Source organism: Muscardinus avellanarius, assembly GCF_963383645.1.
Source record: "Muscardinus avellanarius genome assembly, chromosome: 10".
NCBI lineage: Eukaryota > Metazoa > Chordata > Mammalia > Rodentia > Gliridae > Muscardinus > Muscardinus avellanarius.
Window position 1 is genome coordinate 101,285,738 of NC_137796.1, and position 20,793 is coordinate 101,306,530.

General features: G+C 46.5%; 1 protein-coding gene across 5 annotated transcripts in view; it reads right to left on the reverse strand.

The window, feature by feature from the left end:
- Positions 1-5,269: 5,269 nt before the first annotated feature.
- The window catches only part of MRTFB (myocardin related transcription factor B), a gene marked incomplete at both ends in the record, with an annotated part of 185,771 nt that continues 170,247 nt past the window's right edge, over positions 5,270-20,793 (reverse strand). For 4 of the 5 annotated variants that reach the window (XM_080704641.1, XM_080704642.1, XM_080704640.1 and 1 more), the window contains 5 exons: positions 5,270-5,805; positions 9,254-9,314; positions 15,405-15,542; positions 15,864-16,022; positions 18,323-18,478. In XM_080704641.1, coding sequence (XP_080560767.1) covers positions 5,270-5,805; positions 9,254-9,314; positions 15,405-15,542; positions 15,864-16,022; positions 18,323-18,478 — 1,050 coding nt within the window. The remainder of the gene's footprint in view (positions 5,806-9,253; positions 9,315-15,404; positions 15,543-15,863; positions 16,023-18,322; positions 18,479-20,793) is intronic. The other variant, XM_080704639.1, reaches the window with a different exon arrangement.

Sequence of the window (20,793 nt, forward strand, 5' to 3'; positions counted from 1 at the left end):
TCAAAACCCCTTTTTAATAATGTGCTTTCATGCCATCTTCCCCAAACAAAATAGCTCCACAAAGACACCTGAATCCTCAGGAGCATTTTGTATGGTCTAAAAAAATCTCTTTAGTTGCTTTTGAAACCTGGTTAGTATAAGGATCCGCCTCTGGGCCCCTCATTGCTGCTGGTGTGCTCGTGGCTGTGGGGGGAGTCATTTCGGGCCGGAGTGTGCGTGGCATGATACAGCGCCCTCCAGGGAGAAGGCACCAGGCTTAAGGCCTCCTACTCAACGCTACCTTGTGGTCGTGGATAAAAGAACATGACCTTGGCACTGTCCTGGCATGTTTACAGCCAGCGCCTGGGGGCTTTTTGGTGCCCCAGCCCCTGGCCTGGGCAGGCTCACTGACTGTGATCTTTAAAAGCCGCCCTGACGGCCCGCTTCTACATGTAGCACTTTCTCCCAAACCTGCCCCCTCCCACAGCTCTGCAACGGCCCCGCTGTTCTCTGCACAGTAAAAGTCGTAATACGTCAAAATGTTTGTTTTTATTTGAGACACAAAAATGCAAAATCGCTGAGATATCAAACATTTCCCGATCAGCTACGATACTGCTATGTACAAAAGATCTGATGATAAATGTGCACATATAAAAATACAGTACGCAGTACCTATGTACAGTACATGTGCAAACATATGGCATTCAAACGTGATACGGAATCGATTTCAGGGGTGCAAACAGCAAGTACAAAGGCATCATGGTTTTTCTTTTAAAAAACAACATAAAGGCAATACATGAATGGACCCCCAACTGCCATGACTGGTGTATTAGACTAGTGCTCTAACAAGCAGGGCTCTGTGGATGGGTATCTTTCTCCTTTTTTTCATAAAGTGAGATGCTAAGACATAATGTGACAATGAAAATAAGAAGAGAAACACCTATCACATTGCATTCTATTGCAAGCAAGAAAAGAAAACTGATTTCTACCCAGAAAGGAAAGAGGGAAAAAAACCCTTTGAATTACTACTGAATATGTATTATTCTTAAACCAACAAAACAGCTCTATACTATTTTACATGAAAACAATAGAGAATATCTACATCTTTGTGAAAAATGAAACGGGCAATACCTTTTTGGGAGTGATTTTTGAGATCTTCGTTAGTCTCAAATTTTAAATAAAAAGTGCCTCCTTTTGGCAAATACTTGGCAATGCCTTTGGTTCCTTGAAAGCATTCTGCATTACGATTGGTGCTTGAGGTCAACTACTTTGGGAGACACGAACTCTTCCCTAAGCGCCTCTGCTTCCTACCAAGGCAGCAAGGTTGCTCGCGCGTAACGCAGAGAGGTGACTGCGGCGCGTCCCGGTGACCCTCCGGCTGTCAGAGCTGTGTCTCCCTCCGTCTTGGCGAAAGCTCGTTCACACGCAGGCGCCCACCCCTCCAGGGCTGGGTCTCGCGTGATCCCGGGCAGCACCCTGCGGAGCTCAGATTGCCTTCCTGTGGTCTCCAAACAAGTTTTTCAATCAAGGTTCACAGAGCAACATTTGTGTGCAGGGAAGAGCTCTTTTGTAAACATGTGCAGCTTTATGAATTACAGGCCTTAAACAGAAGATTTCAGGGGAAACCCTTCGCAATGATACATTTCCTCAGATCCTGCAGGGAAGGCCGACGGGGAAGAAATGGGCACTTGCTGATCACCACGGACGGTCACTTTACGGATACACGCGGCTGAATGAGCAAGCGACTGAAAGGAATAAGAAACGACTCTATTTGTTATTTTCCAGTTTTGGCTGACATCACTTCAAAGACCAGCTGAAAGCAGCCAGGACGCTCTCCACACCCACACCTACTTGCAGGCTGGGCTCCTGGACCAGCCCGACCTTCCGGTTACTGCTCTTGGGCCATGTGGGCGGTGCCCATGTTCTCCAGGACAGAGGTCAATCTGCACTCGGTGTTCTGTGGCCAGTATCCATCCACGTGTGCAGAGACAGAGGGAGAAAAAGTTACCTGTGGATTTGGTTAAACCGACCTGTGTCACTCTGCTGGTGGATGCTGGATTGCCCGCAGCCCCAGCGTGCCATGAGCTCCCGGTGCCCGAGCTGGCCACCGGGCAGCCTTGGAAACGGCCGGAAGATTCTGCAACGTGGGCTCTGCTCCCATTGGCCCCGTCCTGCCGCCATGCTATGCCACCTCGCTAAGGCCGACCCGCGGGGGGACAGGAAAGGGACCGTCCCTTCACTTGTGGGGTCAGCTGCTTTGGCGGCTGTGTGGCTACTTTCAGTCTGGAAGGACTAAAAGCTACACTGCTTGGAAGGACCCAGACAAGCAAGAAAAGAAAATTGATTTCTACCCAGAAAGGAAAGAGGGGAAAACCCCTGCTCTCAGCACCCAGGACCTCTCTGCGGCCTGGCGGCGCTCTCACTGCTAGGACGCTGTCTGCACAGGCAGCCGCTCCAGGTGACGCCGGAATGCCTTTGCCACCCACCGTTCCTAAGAAGAACTCGCAAGCCGACACGGGTCAGTTACATGGGCCACAGGACCACACAGCTTTTAAAGAGGAAACCTATGGAGAGTTTAGCATTACTATGTTTGTTTCATACTAATATTTTTGTATCTGTGCAAAAAATTCCATAAATTCGGAATATCTGTGTACAAGTATGTTGCAAACCCTATACAGTAGATTGCACACTTTGGGGGAAAAACGCTAGACCGTGAAGCACTAGCCACCATTCTAAGAGGCTTCCTAGATGTCCTGCCAAAACGTACAAGATGGCCACCTGTCCCTCCACTTGCGAAGCCTTTCCAGAAGCTTCATGTAACTCTATCACACCCAAGATGATCTGACACGTATGTGCAGTAGGAGGCAAGGCTGATGCTACCGCGTGCGGAGAGCACGCCAGGATTCTTGGCGATACAGCAGGACTCCGCCTAAGCAGTGAGAATCCACGGCCGAGCTGACCTGTGCTCTAACTAATGTGAAGCCAACCTCAGCAAGAAAGGCACCTTTCCTAAACACACCCTTCACCACGCGCTCCCCAGCAGGTGCGCGGTTAGGTGGACGGCCTGACTCAGAGTTTGGTCGCTGGTGGCGTCACAAGCGCGGGGCGAGGTCTGGGGAGCAGCCCTGGGTCGCAGGTTCCAGGAGAGGAGGGCTGGTGCAGTGGGACGGCTGCGGTGCACCTGCCTGGAGGCCAGGCTCGACGGCGTGGGAGCGCGGCAGGTGCCGGCATGCTTTGTGTGGCATCGAGTGTATTTGGAGAGCAGCCTGTGTTGACGTGGCTCAAACCTGATTTCTAAAAATGCCATAAAGGGACCTGAGGGGTGGGAAATAAGCTGTGTATTCAACTCGGGGCGACAGAAATATAAAGTTACTAAGGAGAGTCAACTGCACGAGGTGTCCAGCTGCTGGTATCTGGTGCTCATTGTACAAGTCATTCCAATCCGAGTAAGAAGATGTGCAGAGTGTAAGTAGGAACTGCTAAGGGCCAAGACCTCCCCTGGGAGGTGACCTTTCCAAGTACACAGCCTGGCCTGGGGCCGGAGCCCGCGGGAGCTGCCCCGGGACCTCCCTCCAGCGCGGGGAGCCCGTGGACTGGTCGGATGACGGCGTTCTGGTCCACAGAGTGCTACTGTGCCCGACGCACTGGACCGCCGGCTTTTAAACACTCAAACTATTCACCACCAACTGCACTGAGCGCCGTGGCTGCCCCTCGTGCGTCAGCGCTGTCAGCGCCTGCGAGCGGGATGTGCAGGTACAGAGGCCTCCAGTGTGCTAGGGTTAGAAAAGCGGGCTTTTCTTACGTGTAGTAAATTTATAAGCCAGAAAATAAAAAATATTGACATAAGATCACTTTTAGGCAAACCAGAAACCCTGAAATGATCCAAAAATTCTTTCTAAACGATGGGTCGGGCTGCCTCCTGGGCGTCCCTGTGAAGGCCGCCACTTAGTGACCCGAGGACAGCCTGGCCCTGGGCTCCTGTGGGGTGAGGTGGAGAGCACAACATTGCCACCTAATAAAAATCCACGCTATTTTGAAAGATTTCAGCTTTGTTTGTTCAGTTATTTACATTGCGCATATACTAGATTGAAGTAATTTTGGAATTCTTGTGATTGGCATTTTAGAGAATTCTTCAGAAGCGACTTGACAAATGTGATAACTTTTTTCTATATAAAAACCTAGTAAAATCTCCAGTTTTCCAATCATGGGCTTGATAGTCAGCGAGAGCTTGGGGACATCCAGTTACACGTCTACAGAGACAGCAGGGCTGGCGAGGGCCAGCCTCGAGCGAGGCAGTCGCTGTGTTCTCCTGCGGGGAGCGTCCTGGGTTCCTGAAAGACCTCCCTGCAGCTTCCATTCTCCCAGTTCACCAGCTCGGAAAGGTATTTCATGCTAAAGCCTTTCCTTAGTTTGTTGAGATGGGTCTGGTTACCTGAAAACTAGTCGGCAATTCTTTAAATATGAAAATACGTGTGGCTCAAGTGCTTTGGAAATAGTTATTAAAAGAAGTAGGACCACTGGACACCCATTTCCTTACCCTAACACAGGCTGTACAAGTTACAAAGTCAGAGTACGTATAAAGGTCTAATATACACATTAAACCAATCTAATCAATGTAGTGGGTTGCTAACAGAATTTTCAGTGTTATACGCCTGGACTTTTTACAGTGGATTGTTGATGACAGTATTTTATAGACACCTGGTTATGGTCAAATATCTTCCATTTAAATTTGGAACTCTAAAGTAAGATTCCAAAAATCACAAAGTAAACTACAACACAAAAGATCACACAGGTTTCTGAGTGGAGCCATCTTCAGGGGAAGCCGTGGTGGGGCTGGCCGCGTTCTCCACTGCCCGAGCCCCGCCGTGCTGGGCCACTCCTCTCCCTCGCGACAGCGTCTGTAGGCGGGGCGGCCTGCCTTTTGTTTTGGGTCACGCTGTGGCCCCAGAGGTTTAAACGTGGTTGATCATCGAGGATCCTAGTGTCATCTTTCTGCACGCACAGCTCTTCCTTCGCTTTCTATCTAAGAACTCTGTATTCTTCACTGCAGTCTGGAGAGGCAGCCGACTGTTCTTGGACAAGTGCATTTTCAGAAGGCCCCGTGCTTTGGTAAACTGTTGGTAATTAAATCTCTCAAACTTGGTTTCCAGGCTGTGACCTTCTAGCTACTCTTTCTGTAACAACATTTTAATTGCAACAATGAACCTATGCATCTGTCTCTAAAAAGGAACCTCTTAGACTCTTCTCCGTGTTCTGACCTCCTGAGCTCTGAGACAAGCAGCCTGTGACGTTAGTCCCAAGGCAGCGGTAGGTCCTGGGGGTCTAGAAAGTCAGCAGAGAACATACTTGGCGCCGTGGTGCTGAGAGGAGTGAGCCCCGTGGACGAGCCAGGCATGGTGATGTCCAGCCACTCCATGCTATCCAAGGTCGAGTCTGAGAGGTCGAGGGACAGGCAGGGGGCCCCTGCGGCCCCGGGGCCCTCGGAGGTCTCCATGGGTGAGTGTGCGTGGCCCAGCACGCCGGGGTGGCCCAGCAGCTCGTTCTGGAGGTCCTCGATGAGGGAGAAGGGCTCTCGGTCTTCACTGCTGCCCTGCAGGGGAGCGATTTCACTCGCCGAAGGCAGAGTTCCGTCTAGGAAGGCTTCTAGTTGGTTCTCGAGGCTGGCAGATAGGCTGTTCATAGGTTCTAAGGACAGAGGTGGTGCCATCTGGACTTGTGGTGGTGGCCGGGACACCACGGTGTTGACTGGCATTGTGGTGATGCTGGCCGTCACTGGTCTCATTTTGGAAATTGGAGAAGGCTCTTCTTTTATAGGAAGAGAAATCTCTGTAAAATAATTGATGTAATCAGTATGGATTTACAGCAGTTTGAAAACTTGATTACTAGGACAGCTGTTTAGCTATTTAGTGATTCCTTCTGCTCATGTCCATCTGAAGGCAGGAAGAGGATGCCCTTGGTTGGTAAAACCCTCCTAGGTTAAGGGATCATTTTAGCTAAATAGATGAACATAGCCAGTACACATACCTGTACTCTCACTACTTGGGAAGCTAAGACAAGAGGATTGCATGTTTGAGGACAGCCTCAGCAATATAGCAGGACTCTCACCAACCTAGCAAGGCCCTGTTTCAAAACAAAAAAGTAAAGTAAAATAAAATAAAATAAAAAAGTAAAATAAAATAAAATAAAATAAAAATGAAAAAGGCTGGGGATGTTGCTCAGAGGTAGAATGCTCTTGGGTTCAATCCCCAGCACCACACTAAAAAAATACTTTATTACATTCTAATATGCTTCTTTTAGTTCTTTTCAGTAACACTAAGCATTATAAGCTGTTACTTCCCACTATGTAGGAATCAACAGTTCTGAAACATTGAATGTTCGGGCCCGTATCCTCAGTCACCTGAGGCTTTAGACAGCTCCTCTGTCATGGGCGCTGTGAGGAGCACGAGACCCTCCAGTGGAGGCGGGAGCAGCTCCCGAGTCTGGAGACGAGAGGTGCATCCTTAGTATCGTGAAAGGCCTAATACTCTTTTTTTAAAATTTTCATGAAAAAATTTTTGGTATTGGGAGTTGAACTCGGGGTCATTCTATTTTGAAGCCACATCCCATCCTTTTTGATTTTTTATTTTGATAGAAGGTTTGCTAAGTTGCTGAGGCTGGCACTGAGCCTGTCTCAGCCTCTGGGTACTGGGCTACAGGCATGTGTCACGGTACCCAGTTTCTTTTTCTTTTAGAAGCAATCCTAATAGTTGGCCTAGGCACTCAGCCCGGCCACGCACGTCTGCATGAAGTTCTGAAAAGACGCAGTGCCATATTTAAATTAAAACTATCACGCGGCTTCTCTGACATCCTCGTAGTGTAAAGTGGATCCTGTGCTTCTTCTACCTTTTGGTTCCATCTTCTGAGTGTACATAAACTCGTGAGGATTTGGTAGTGTGTCAGCATCAACTGTGCTGCTCCTTTCCACATGGAGTGGAAAGTTAACGGATCATCTGTTATAGACCAGTGTCCATTTAGTCACATACATGTAAATAACCTAATCTTTTCAATTTATACATATATCATTGGTTTTATTTTAATGCAGATATACTGGGAAAACTAGATTGAATTAATGATAATTCTTAAATAAGTGAGAACTTACAACCTGATTTCTATAAATGACGTGTGCTGTCCTTTTATTAGTTATGTTACCTTTTATTAGTTGTAATGATCACTAGAATTTTTTTGAGCGTGTTAAGTGTTATTTAAGTAATTAGTCAAATCATCTATTTAAATCTTAGTTTTGCTGGGCGTGGTGGTGCTTGTAATCCCCGCGCTTGGGAGGCAGAGACAGGAGGATCGCGCAGGTTCGAAGCCAGCCGCGCGCGCTGGCTTAGGAGACCCTGTTTCCAAATAAAAATGTAAAAATAGGTCTGGGAGTGTAGCCCGGAGGTAGAAGGGCTTCCAGGAACCCCAGTACCACCAAAAAAAAAAAAAAAAAAAAAAACACACAAAAAAAACTTAGTTCTTATTACTGATATTAGTTTATAATAAGATGACATAATGCATTTATTTGATGATTTTTTACCAAATTATCACTTTTAGAAAAAAAGTGCTGACTTTGTTGCATTTTATTTATTTTGGTGGTACTTGGGGTGGAATCTAGGGGCTTTTCTACCTCTGGGGTATACTCTTAGACCTATTTTATTCTTTATTTGGAAACAGGGTCTCACTAAGTTGCTGAGAGCCTAAGTAGCTGAGGCTGGCTTCGAACCTGTGCGATCCTCCTGTCTCAGCCTCCCAAGCGCGGGGATTACAAGCGTGCGCCACCACGCCCGGCTTTTGTTGCATTTTAATTGCCAAGTTTAGGCTATAAAATTATTCTTATTAATCATTTTAAAAGTCTTATATTTGCCAGATTTAGGAAAAACATTTTGTTTTTTGAATCCTAAGATCAGGGGATAGAATATCTGTTTTAAAATTTTCAATAGTTTAGATATACCATAAGCTATTTTGCAAAGGCAATTGAGTTCTTAGCAAAAATATTATTTGCAGTGTGGATCTGTAGTCAAGTATCAAGAATTTGCGATACCAAACATTCTGACCAGAACATGAGCCTCAGTATTGAACAGTACCTGCTATGAATGGAGAAATTTCAATCATTACTTAAAAATTCAAACGAAATTCCTTTCATCAGGGTAAAGTATTTTAAAATACTGAGTAGTGCCCCCACCTGGTCTTGGGTTTAAACCCAGGGCCCCGTGCGTATCAGGTGAGCGCTCGAACACCGAGCTGCCCCCTCTACCTGCCCTTAATTTTTTTTAATGCCAATTTTATATTTGCTTTTAAAAATATGTAAACTGGGGCAGAGATATCTTTGACTTTTTTGTGATTATTGTTTTTCTAAAGCTACATGTTATAAATCTAAGATTTCATAGTATATGTAGAAAATGCTCATATGCCTTTGAATTTCAATAAAGTGACTAGAGTACAGACGGTAACTTGTTTGTCATAGCATTAAAGTAGAGTCGGCAGCACTTGGGAGGCTGAGACAGGAGGATTGCAGACTTGAGACCAGCCTCAGCATCTTTGTGAGACGCTCAGCAACCTATTAAGACCCTGTTTCAAAACAAAAATTTAAAAGGCCTGGGTTTATAGCTCAGAGGTAATGACCCCGCACAACCGCCTCTAACAAAAAAAAAAAAAAAAAAAGAGAAAAAAACGAGATTGGAATGTTCTCATCCAATGACAATGACTGAACTGTATGGGTACATTTTGAAGTTTTTCAACATGGAATTCAGATCTGGTTTTACTGTATTGTTTGGAGATAGTCTTTCTCAGCAGACATGACTCTAAGGATAAATCTAACATTATTAATGTCTTAAGCAGAATCAATGGCTTTTCTTTCATTTATAGTGAGCTGTTTTAATGATCTATATTTGACAGATTTTAAAAACTAAATTGTTAGAATTAGCTATTTTTCAATATCCAAAGATACGTTATGAACTCCAGAGAAAGCCCATCGTGGGCTTGTATTAAAAGGTTACTTGAGCAGGGTGTGGTGGCCCATGGTTGTAATCCTAGTATTTGGGAGGCTGAGACAGGAGAATCACAGGTTCGAGGCCAGCTTCAGCTATTTAGGGAAACCCTCGACAACTTAGTGAGACCCTGTTTCAAAATAAAAAATAAGAAATAGGGCTGAGGGTGTAGCTCAGAGGAATGCCCCTGGGTTCCATCCCTAGTACTGAAAAAAAAAAAAGTTACTTCCTCTGGGGGTGTGATGTGACCTCTGACCTACCTCCACTCTTTATGAGGATATCGAAGAGGTCATCCATCTGCTGACTGTGCGCGTTGGAAATCTAGAGCAAAGGAGAATACAAGTTAGCAGTCTTTCACACAAATCTGGGGGCACCAAGGGACTTCACAGAACATCGTTCTAACCCACCATTTGATAATTTAGGAAACACAGAGCTCACCTGAGAAGTTAAGCTGTTTACCCAGGGTTTCACACTCGGTTAGGTCAACGAATAGCCGAGTAAGAATGAAGCAGGACATAACTTGGCTGACTTCTACACATCCCTTATTTTCTATCATTGAATTGAATTTTGGGAGGGAGGCCTCTCTTTTTATTTTATTTTTATTCTTTTTTATTTTTCTCTAACTTTTTATTTTAAAAGTGTCTTTATTCATTTGCATTTAGGTAAACATGTGTATATCTAAAGATGGCCACACTATACATATTTCTTGATTTGTTATTTACTTGGCACATAATAAGTTGTGCTTAATGTAAATGTAGCCAACTTGAGAGGTTTTGATACGAATGCTCCCAGTGGACACTGAACACACCTGCCGCCCTTGTGTGCCCTTGTGCGCTTCCCTACCCCTTCCCTCATCTTTGGGCAACCCACCGCTTGCCTTCCTCCACCAGGTTAGCTCTAGATAAAAGGATTCAGACTGTGTGTGCTTTTTTGGAAGGGGGAAGAGAGGACCGGCTTCTTTTACTTAGTGTGATATTTTGAGACTTAGCCATGTTGGAGCGTATTCCTTAGGAAAAGCGCATTCCCTTTGATTGCTGAGTTTGGGTTTCTAGTTTTTGACTATAGTAAAGTTGTTCTGAAAATGTTTGTACAAGTCTTTGCACAGACATATTTTCTTTTCTCTTGGGTAAATATTTAGGGTGGAATGGCTGGATCATGGAGTAGCTATACATTTAACTTTTGAGTAGGTAAACATTTAACATTTAACTTTTTTTTTTTCTGGTGGCACTGGGGTTCCTGGAAGCCCTTCTACCTCCGGGCTACACTCCCAGACCTATATTTTTTATATTTTTATTTGGAAACAGGGTCTCTTAAGCCAGCGCGGCTGGCTTTGAACCTGCGCGATCCTCCTGTCTCCGCCTCCCAAGCGCGGGGATTACAAGCGTGCGCCACCATGCCCGGCTAACTTTTTAAGACAACTGTTTTCCAAAGTGACTGTACTATTTTCTGTTCCCATCAGTGGTGTGGGACTTCTAGCTGCTCCACATTCTTACCAACTCCTTGTAAGGTCGGTCTTAAGGTTGTAGTTATTCCAGGATCTGTGCAATGGCGTCACAGGGTGCTTTTAATCTGCATTTTCATGATGGCTAATGAGGCTCCAGTGTCTTTTCATGTGCTTATCTACTATTCCTTTGTCTTCCTGGTGAAATGTCTGTTTAGATCTTTTGCTGACTGTAGACTTCTTAAGCTTTCTGTCTACCTGGTGTATCTTTCCCCAGCCATTTACTTTTCGATCTGTGCCTTTGTATTTAAAGTACGACTTTTGCTGCTGCATACATGAATTGTATAGAGCTGCGTTACGCATCACTCCAAACCCACGCTGTTTCCACGGTCAGGAATGCGGGCAGAGCTTACAGGGTGGTTTTGGTTCTTGGTACTCAGTGATTGTAGTTAAGATGTTGTCTGGCTAAGTCAATTCAAGGCTTTGCAGGAGGTGCCCTGGAAAAGCTGGCTTGTCTGTGTGGCTGGCAAGCTGGTGCTGCTGTCAATGGGAGGCCTCAGGTTCGCACAAGAGCCTCTCTGGCGGCTGCAGCCTCTTCAGGGTTCACATGGCTTCTCTGCGGCAAGCAATCCACCAGAGAGCAAGGCGGCAGGAGCGCAGCTTTCACGACAGTCTCTGAAGTTGGACATCATCTCTTCTGCAATTCTCGTTAGAAGTGGGTTATGAAGGCCGGGCGTGGTGGCGCACGCTTGTGATCCCCGCGCTTGGGAGGCGGAGACAGGAAGATCGCGCAGGTTCGAAGCCAGCTGTGCTGGCTTAAGAGACCCTGCTTCCAAATAAGAAAATATAAAATAGGTCTGGGAGTGTAGCCCAGAGGTAGAAGGGTTTCCAGGAACCCCAGTACCACCACCACCAAAAAAAAAAAAAAAAAAAAAAGGAAGTGGGTTATGAAGTCCAATACAGGGAAGAATGTCAAACTTTGCCACCTAGCTTAAAACTTCCACACAGCACAGAGTTGAGTCTGACAATTTATGTACCTTCTAGGGCTGTTTACTTCACTAGTGTTTACTGTGATTACTAATATGGTCAAATTCGAGTTTACTATTTTATTATTTGTTCACTACTCATCCTATCTGGTTTTTGTTCCTCTTTTTCTCTTGTGGTGCTGGGGATTGAATCCAGGGGCATTCTACCTCTGAGCTATACCCCAGTCATATTTTACTTTTTATTTGGAAACAGAGTCTCACTTAGGTTGCTGACAGCCTTTCCTAGCTGCCGAGGCTGGCTTTGAACCTGCAGTCCTGTCTTAGCATCACAAGTACTGGGATTATGGGTAGACACAATGTCTGCCTAATTTTTCTATTTTTAAAAGCTATACTATACTGCATTTTAAAAAGTTACTGCATACAGTATGATATACTATACATACCCTTGGTTTTTATTGGGTTACATAATGCACTGCTACATAATAATAGGGACACTGCAACCATATGATGATCCATTTATTTCCTCTCCTATAACTTATTAGTAAAAGGGATATATGTATCTATGTACTATTTACACTTCAAGACCATGTTATCTTTGGTGATGAATTAATCTCAGTTTTCTTTATCTGAAATTATTCCAAGTTCACTTTCATTTTTAAAGGGCATTTTTTCACATGATGTAGAATTCTGCATGACAATCCCTTCTACCATCTCCAGTAAGAACTTTGAACACGTTGTTGAACTTTTTACTTTTTTTTTTGCTTTTCATTGTTTTTGATGAAAAGTTGACATTAAAATGGTTGTTCACCCTGTGATGTGTTGCTTTCAATATTTTCTCTTTACCTCTCCCCTAGGTAATCCGCCTCCATGACTAGTCCTCTACTTACCAAGTGAGGCGTCTGTTAAGTGTCTCAAAGCTACGCACCTGTCCTTCGTCACATTTGTGAACCATGTGGCCATCGTTTCTTCATTTCCCTGCTGTCGCCCCGTGTGACACGCTCTCTCTTCCGTTATTCAGAATGGATGCGTCCTACTAACCTGCCTGAGCTCACTCACCTTCCTCCTCTGCCGTCTCTACTCTGCTAGGTTCATCTGTCAGTTTTTTCCTCTCAGTCATTGCATTATTTTTTTAGTTCTAGAATTTCCACTTAGCCCTTTAAAAATACAATTTCTGTATCTGTTTAGGTTCTCCGTCTTTTCGTTCCTCATGAACATATTTTGTTTTACATCATTGAAGATGAGTACAGTAGCTGCTTTAAAATCCTTGCCTGCAAATGTCCACAGATCAGCTCAGGGTTGGTTTCATGTCAGCTGCTGTTTCTTTCCTCTGAGGACAGGTTACATTTTCCTGACCCGGGGTGTTTTATAAACAAATGGTGTGGGTGCTAAATTACTCTCAGATGAGTAGCTTCGTCTGGTTCAGCAAGCTATGTGGCTGGATTTTAACTCAGAAGTGTCTTTGGGTAGCCATCCAATCTCAGTTTCTACTTGTGTCTTCTGCTGAGCCGCCATGTGTCTGCTCCACACCTGCATGGAGATGGGGGCAGACGAACGTGGGCTCTCTGATCTGGCTCCTTCCCTCTGGCTGCTCTCAACTCGGTCCTTTCGTGTCCAGACCATGCCCTGAGTCACCCTGACACTCAGCTTGACCCAGAGTGAAGGCAGCCCAGAGCAGGAGCCTGTGCCTCCCAGCCCCCTGGGCTGCGCCCCCACTGGACACCACTGCTTCTACTCATCCTCCAACCACTTCACGTAGCTGCTTTTTGTATTTTGACCCGGACTGAGAGCTGTTATCTGTGGGAAGACTGAACTAGTAGGGCCTTATTTAGCTACTAGTAGAACTGGAGTTGTGAATAAATTTAATAAATGCCAAGCCCTCAGCATCCCTGGAACTGGGGCTCAGTGGCACATAAGGAAGTTCTACAGTAGTATTCCCTTGATTGCCACTGACGGATGGAGAACTTGGCTCTTTGCCTATAAACATGAGCCCAGAGATACATAAATACCAGAGATTTCAACCAGCTGTCTTAGGCTAAGGGGAAGATTCATCTTTTTTTTGTCATTTATATAAATTAAGAAGGTAGCCAGGCATGGTGGCACATGCATGTAATCCCCACGCTTGGGAGGCTGAGGCAGGAGGATTGCACAGGTTCAAAGCCAGCCTCAGCTACTTAGTGAGGCTCTCAGCAACTCAGTGAGACCCTGTTTCCAAATAAAATATAAAATAGGTCTGGGAGTATAGCCTGGAGGTAGAAAGCCCCTGGGTTCCACCCCTAGTACCATAGATGCTTGGGAATCAGGTTTGGAAGGATGAGTGATACCTGTTCATTTTGATAAAAACTATAGTTACGTGCTTGGCAATGCATGCCTGCTCCCTGTGAAGAGAATCTGTTACCTCTCAACGGGCGATGGGAGAGGACAGTCTAGGCAAGCACTGTTTGCTTTAATTCTCTAATCGCAAATGTTTGAGCCTATTTCTGAAATCTGGCTTTCCCCTCATAGACAGGCCCCTTGTCGAGTCTGGAACTATGGGAACCTTTTACAAGTAGAAGAGTGGCGTCCTCAGCACTGCGTGAATACTAAGAAGCAGGCGGCAGCTGTGTTTCCTCAGAGAGGCAGTCCACGGTGGCCCCGGCATCCTGCACATCCTCCTGTAGGGGCCCAACTACACACTGCCCTGGTGCCGTGGCTCCTACCGATGGTTACTCAGGCCACAGGCAGGTTCAGGCAGCCACCATGGGAGTGCGCCTGCCCGGTGGAAGGGACTGGTTTGTTTGGAGAAAGTGCTGAGGCCTTAGTCCTGTGCTCCTCAGGTACAGAGGGCCCAGTGCACGCAGTCACCTTGTGGGCCAGGGTCGCCCGATGAAACGTGGAGTCAGGGAAGCCAGCACGGCCACGCTGCTTCTGCTGCCTGCTGTAAGAGAGTCTAGTTCAGATCCTGTGGCTGCTGCCGTGGTCAGCACCGTGGAGCACATCTGTGAGGCTGACATCCTCTCTTGAAAGTTTCGTTTTGAGTTTTGAGAGAAGTCTCTGGAGAGGCAGGGACACCAGGAGAGAGTCTGGGGCAATGAGTGCCAATGAGTGAGTGCGTCAGAGTTGAGTGCCTGCCGTGGGCCATGTGCTGTCATGCACAGGAACTCCAGCTTCTCCCACCTCCAGGAGAGCGGTGGCTCCCCTCGCTGTGTCTGTGACACAAGGAAGTGCCGTGCCTGAGGCCTCGTGGCCGCCGATGGGCCCTAGGTGTGGTGAAGCCCAGGGTAAGGCTGCCTGTCAGACCCACCGCACACTTGCTCCATCTCAGAGCAGCGTCGCTTGCAGGGTCCGGCTGTGGAGCAGAGGGTAGTAGGGACTAGAAGAAAGGAGGCAGGAGCAAGGGGGTCTAAGGGTGGGCAGCCTTGACTGTGAGCCAGGTGGAGGAGTGTATGTTGATGCTGATCTGACAACTGGTAGCTAAAAAAAGAGGACCCTGGCCGGGTGTGGTGGCACACGCTTGTAATCCCCGGTGCTTGGGAGACAGGAGGATGGCGCAGGTTCGAAGCCAGCCGCGCGCGCTGGCTTAGGAGACCCTGTTTCCAAATAAAAATGTAAAAATAGGTCTGGGAGTGTAGCCCGGAAGTAGAAGGGTTTCCAGGAACCCCAGTACCACCAAAAAACAAACAAACAAACAAAACCGAGGGCCCTGAATGAATATGTGCCCTGCTCACCACCACATCCATCTTCCCTAACACGACAGATCCCTCTGCGTCAAAGGAAAAGTTAAGGCAAACCCTGAGTTTCTGAGTAAGTAATAATTGCAGGTTATTTTGCTGTGGAAAGCTGTTTGAGCCTCTAAATATGACATTCAGATTTTAAGTAGCTAGTTAAAACATAAAACTTCCGGCCACAATCTGTGTGGTTCTGCTGAGGCAGCCTGATCTTAGACAGGAATCCAGTGCAGCGTTGTCAAGCTGGTGAGCCGTGATGCCCATCCCCATCCCCACTCACCTCTGGGAGGGACGACTGTGCACTGCGTGTCTGCTTGATAGCCTCTTCGTAACGGGGAGGGTCTTTTGTCTTGGTGACTGGAGTCCCAAACAGAGAATGCTGGATGACAAACTGCTGGGGTGGCGGTGGAGAGCTAGGCTGTACCAAACAAAGAGGAAGCATGGATTAGCTCTTGACAATGGCTGGCTCCGGCCTGGGCACACCCAGCTCTGCGGCACCCTCCTCAGAAGCCGAACCATAGAGCTGGTAGTCAGTTCTTGAAGTACCTGGGTGCTGACAGCTCTGGTGGGAAAGAACCCTGTGTGGGAAGGCTCCCCCTTGCTGCAATGACAGCTGACCTCACTTTTAACAGGGTGCTATCACTGTATTTTAACAACTTCACCTCGCCGATCCCAATAGCCAGCTGGGCTGACTGTGCAGCCCGGCCAGCCCCAAGGGGCTGCGGCCACCCAGTGTTACCTTGTTGGGAGCGGTAGGGCCATTTTGCAGGGATGGAAGTGGAGTGTTTCTGGATTGAAGAACGCTGTTGGAGATCTTACTGATAAAGGGCTGCTGGACTGCAGGGGCAGGTTGTCTCTGATATGAAGAAACTGTATTTGGTGCTGAGTTTGTGAAAACCTGAAATGAATAAGTATTTCTTCATCAGTTTGTTTTTCTGTTCTTCCTACGGAAGTAAAGAAAACCATGTTTTATACAGGGCTCAGAAAACTCCTGTAAAGGGCCACGAAGCACTGAGTTGAAGGTTTGTGGACCACATGGCCTGGCCTGGAAGTGCTAACCTCTGCCACTAGAGCACAAACGCGGCACAGACAACATGAGCTAAGTGGAAGTGGCTTGGGTTGACGTGCCGTGGAGGCAGGCTCAGGGCTGGGTTTGCCTGCGGCTCCACTGTGGAGTGAAAGTGGCTCGTTTCTGGGGCCGTGCAGGCAGTGCCCGGTGGGAGCCAGGTGTGCAAATGGCTTCTCTTGGATGACAACCGTGTTCCTTACATTCCTCACGGGGATGGCCCCAGCTCAGGATGTGATACTCACCCGCATACCCATCTCTACTTCTCCCAGGCCCCAAAGCCCATCTACGTCAGCTTCCTAGACGCCTCACATTTAATATGTCTCAAACCAGCTCTCTCCTTTCCTCCTCGCCCAGCCTCTGCGGATGGCAATTCTCGAGTTCTGTGACAGGAGAGTGAGCCTACGCACCCCTCTGTGCTCGCCCTGGTGGTGCCTCTGGGGTCAGGCCTCTGCTCTGCCCTCACCCAGACCCTCACGGCTTTTGTCTGCAAAACCCGCCCCTTCTGAGAAGCTGTTTTCTGCCCTATCAGGAGGGGTGAGACTTTCCTCTTGTGGAACTCCAGAATGTTTTGTTTAGCTCCAAAGAGAGCCCAAAGTTTTGGGGCCTTTTACAAATATATGGACACACTGATGATACATACCGCATTTCACTGAACTTGGTTTATTCATATGAATATCTTATATACTTTATTTTTTGTGGGTCTGGAACCCAGGAGCATCTACCTCCAAGCTACACCCCCTGCCCTATTTTGTATTCTTTATTTTGACACAGGGTCTCACTGACTTGCAGAGGGCCTAAGTAGCTGAGGCTGTCCGTGAACCATGATCCTCCGGTCTCAGCCTCCCAAATGCTGGGATGACAAGCGTGCGCCACCACGCCTGGCTTCTTATATACTTTATACCATTAATATTCTGAAAAAAAAAAAACCTCTCCTATATTTTATCATAATATACACAAATATTTAAGCATGAAAGCTCTATGTATACATGTCCCTTCAAAGAGTATGATCTCTGTGAATAAATTCCATAAATATGCTCTTACTTGAAAAGGCTGAATTTCCTTACAGTTAGGAATCATTGCTTCCTTCTTAAAAGAAGTAATATTTTACCAATTCTAGTATTTTGGGACTTAGTGAATAAACCCTTATTTACCCTATTTATTGTTTCTCTCTCTCTTTCCTAAGCCAAAGAAAGCTGTCTGAACTGTGAACACTTATTAAGCTTATACTAAGGACATTAAAATGATCTTCTGAGCTTCCCTGGAGCTCGGGAACAAACTGTGGGCCTTTCTCACTGCACTTCCTGGGGCGCCTGGGCCACAGCACACCTGCCAATGCAATCGCTGCTGTCTGTCTCTCAAGCTGTCTTAGCCCAGGCAGTTCAGACAACCGCAAGGTGGGTGTACTGACAGCTGGACCTGATTACTCAGGTTCTTTATGTTGAAGATGAAAACCCCGGGACTAATAAAGCTCAAGGTCTGAGGCAGCAGATTTTTCTGGCAAGGAGATGTGCATATAGCGCCACCTACTGGATGAGAGGGAATTCGGTTTGCTTAGGTCTGTCTTTTTTTGGTGGGCTGGAATGAATGCAGGACACTGAGGGGCTAAGATCAAGGTCTTGGGTAGAAACTTAAATAGAGGATTATGAATCCTGTACCCACCCCTTATTTTAGGGATGAGGAAACTGGCACTGGAGACTGTTTCTGTAGAAGGTGGCAGGGAGCTGCAACGGCAGAGGGCAAACTTACACAAATGCATAAAAGTCTTATTTGAGATAGAAAGGTCAGGAGTATCTCTTTCATCTTCAAATATCTTTCCCCAGGGCACAGCACATTTAATTTGAAAAGAAATTCATTTAAAAATTCATTAAATTCAGTATATAAGGATTACAATACATACTTCTGAAACTTTGACTTGAAAAGGGGGTTGGATAGTGAAGCTGTCTTTTAGTACTAAAGAGCTCCTTCTCAATCCCAAATAACTGGGTATTCTGTGGTTGAACAGCACCTGACCTCACCTAGGGCTAAAGACAAACAGGGCTTCCCACCAGGCATGCTTCTGGGTCAGCGGCTGTGCAGGGGGAAGAGACACCAGTGAGACCAACGCTGTGTCCTTGTTAGTACCCACTGACCTTTCGGACGTGCTGGGGCTGAGTGAGCACACACTGCGGGAAGGCATCTTGTTTTGGAGGTGCGGTGGGGGCCAGGCCTGAGGGCAGGGCCGCGGCCGGCATCTGTGCAGCAGCTGCTATCTGAGGCTGAGGCTGGATTCCTGCTTGTGGTGGTGCCTAGGAGGCAATCAGTGTAATCGTCAGAAGAGTGGGAACCAAGAGTTTAGATACAGGATTAACTGGACAGCTGGAAATACTAAAATGAAACGAGACACAATGTTTACAGATACACACTTACTCTGGTGAAGCTAAACCTTAACATTGTTTTTAAATAAAAAATTTACTTTGAAGCCTATACACAGAAACATAAAAACTGTATATATTAGCGGGGTACCACATGTGATGTTTTAATACACGTATACTTTGTGTAATGTTGAAACCAGGTTAAAGATATCTTCTCAAACTGTGTGTGTGTGTGTGTGTGTGTGTGTGTGTGTGTGTGTGTGTGTGTGTGTGTGTGCGTGCACGGGGCTACAACCCAGGGCTTTGCATATGCCAAGCAAGCACTCTCACACTGAACTACATTCCCCTGCCTGCCTACCTGCCCTCCCTTCCTTCTCTCTTTCCCTCTCTTCTCACTGGAGATTGAACTGAGGGACATTCTACCTCTGAGTTATATCTCCAGCCCTTTAAAAAAATTTTCTTTTGCCAGGCATGGCGGTGCACGCTTGTAATCCCAGAGCTTGGGAGTCTGAGACCGGAGGATTGGACAGGTTCGAAGCCAGCCTCAGCTACTTAGTGAGGCTCTCAGCAACTTAGTGAGACCCTGTTTTCAAATAAAGTATAACATAGGTCTGGGAATATAGCCCGGAGGTAGGAAAGCCCCTGGGTTCCATCCCCAGTACCACAAAAAATTTTTTTTCTTTCCTTTTTTTTTGAAACAAGGTCTCACTAAAGTTGTTGAGGGTCTTGCTGTGTTGCTAAGCCTTAAGCTTAAACCTGTCTTAAACCTGGGATCCTCCTGTCTCAGTCTCCCAAGTACTGGGATTACAGGCTTACACTACCATGCCTGGATCCCTCTTACTTCTTTATGGTAAACACATTAAAAATCCTTTCTTGGAGCTTTTTGAAATATATGGTACAAAACTGCTATCTGTGTTCACTATATCGTGCAACAGCACACCAGAACTTCTGTTATTGCACTATAACTTGTGCCCACGGAACAACCTCCCTTACTGAACCTTAATTTTCTAAACCAGCATCACACATCAGACCAGTTATTTTCATGCTCTTATCGTTTCTTATGTGGCTAAAAGTTTCATTTGGAAAATTTGGAAAAGCCGGATGTGTTGGTGCACGCTTGTAATCCCAGCATTCGGGAGGCTGAGACAGGAGGACTGTGGTTCACAGCCAGCCTTAGCTACTTAGTGAAGCCCTTTGCAACTCAGTGAGACCCTGTTTCAAAATAAAGAATAAAAATTAGGGCTGGGGATGTAGCTCAGAGGTAAAATGCTCCTGAGTTCCATCCCCAGTACCACAAAATTTTTTTTGAAAAAATAGAGAACAAATAATATGAATGCATAGCCTCTTTACACATAATAGGCCAGGTGCATTTAGCAATAAGAAAATGACAGACTACAGGCCCACTGTCCAGACGCCTGCTTTTGCTGCGGCAGGTACTCTGGGGATGGCTAGTAGTGCGCAGAGTACACACAGTTCCAGGATAAAACAAGTGTTTGTTCCTGCAAAATCAGCCCTAATGGAATCTCTGGACACGTTTGTGTGTGTGTGTGTGTGTATGTGTGTGTTATTGGGAATGGAACCCAGGGGCGTTCTACCTCTGAGCTACCACCCAAGCCTAATTTTACTTTTTTGAAACAAGAGTCTCACTAAGTTGCTGAGGCTGGCTTTGAACCTGTAATCCTCCTGACTCAGCCTCCCAAGCAATTGGATTACAGGCCTGCGTCACCGAAAAGCCATTTAAAGAAAAGCTATATTATGGACTAGATGTCCAGCTTTACAGATAAAACAGAGTGGGAGGTGGGACTTTTTGGCAGGCTCAGGGCCGCTGGGCTACAGCTCCTCGCCCTAAGGGTACAAGGTTATTTCTCTCTGCTATTACAGGCGTTTGGGTAATCCAGGTTGAAAAGTACCGACCCAAATGGCTTCTTGTTTACTGTTGGTCCGTATTTGGCAAAAATTCATCAAAACTGCACTACACAAAAGTACACAACCTAAGGTAGACACGAGAGGGGATAGCAGGCTCTCTGGCGGCTCACTCCTAAACCTGTGCTTGCGTTCTCCATAGCCGCATATTCACGGTGCCTCCAAGAGCTAAATTCAAGAGGTAAATGTCAGAAAAGCTCTGGAGTCAGAGGAGCTGGATCTACACACTAGCTTTGTCTTGGGCAACTTACCAAACAGCTCCAGCCTCAGTTTCCCCATGAAGAAATGGGCGGTCACTGGACCTTCTGGAGGAAGGGAAGGCTAAG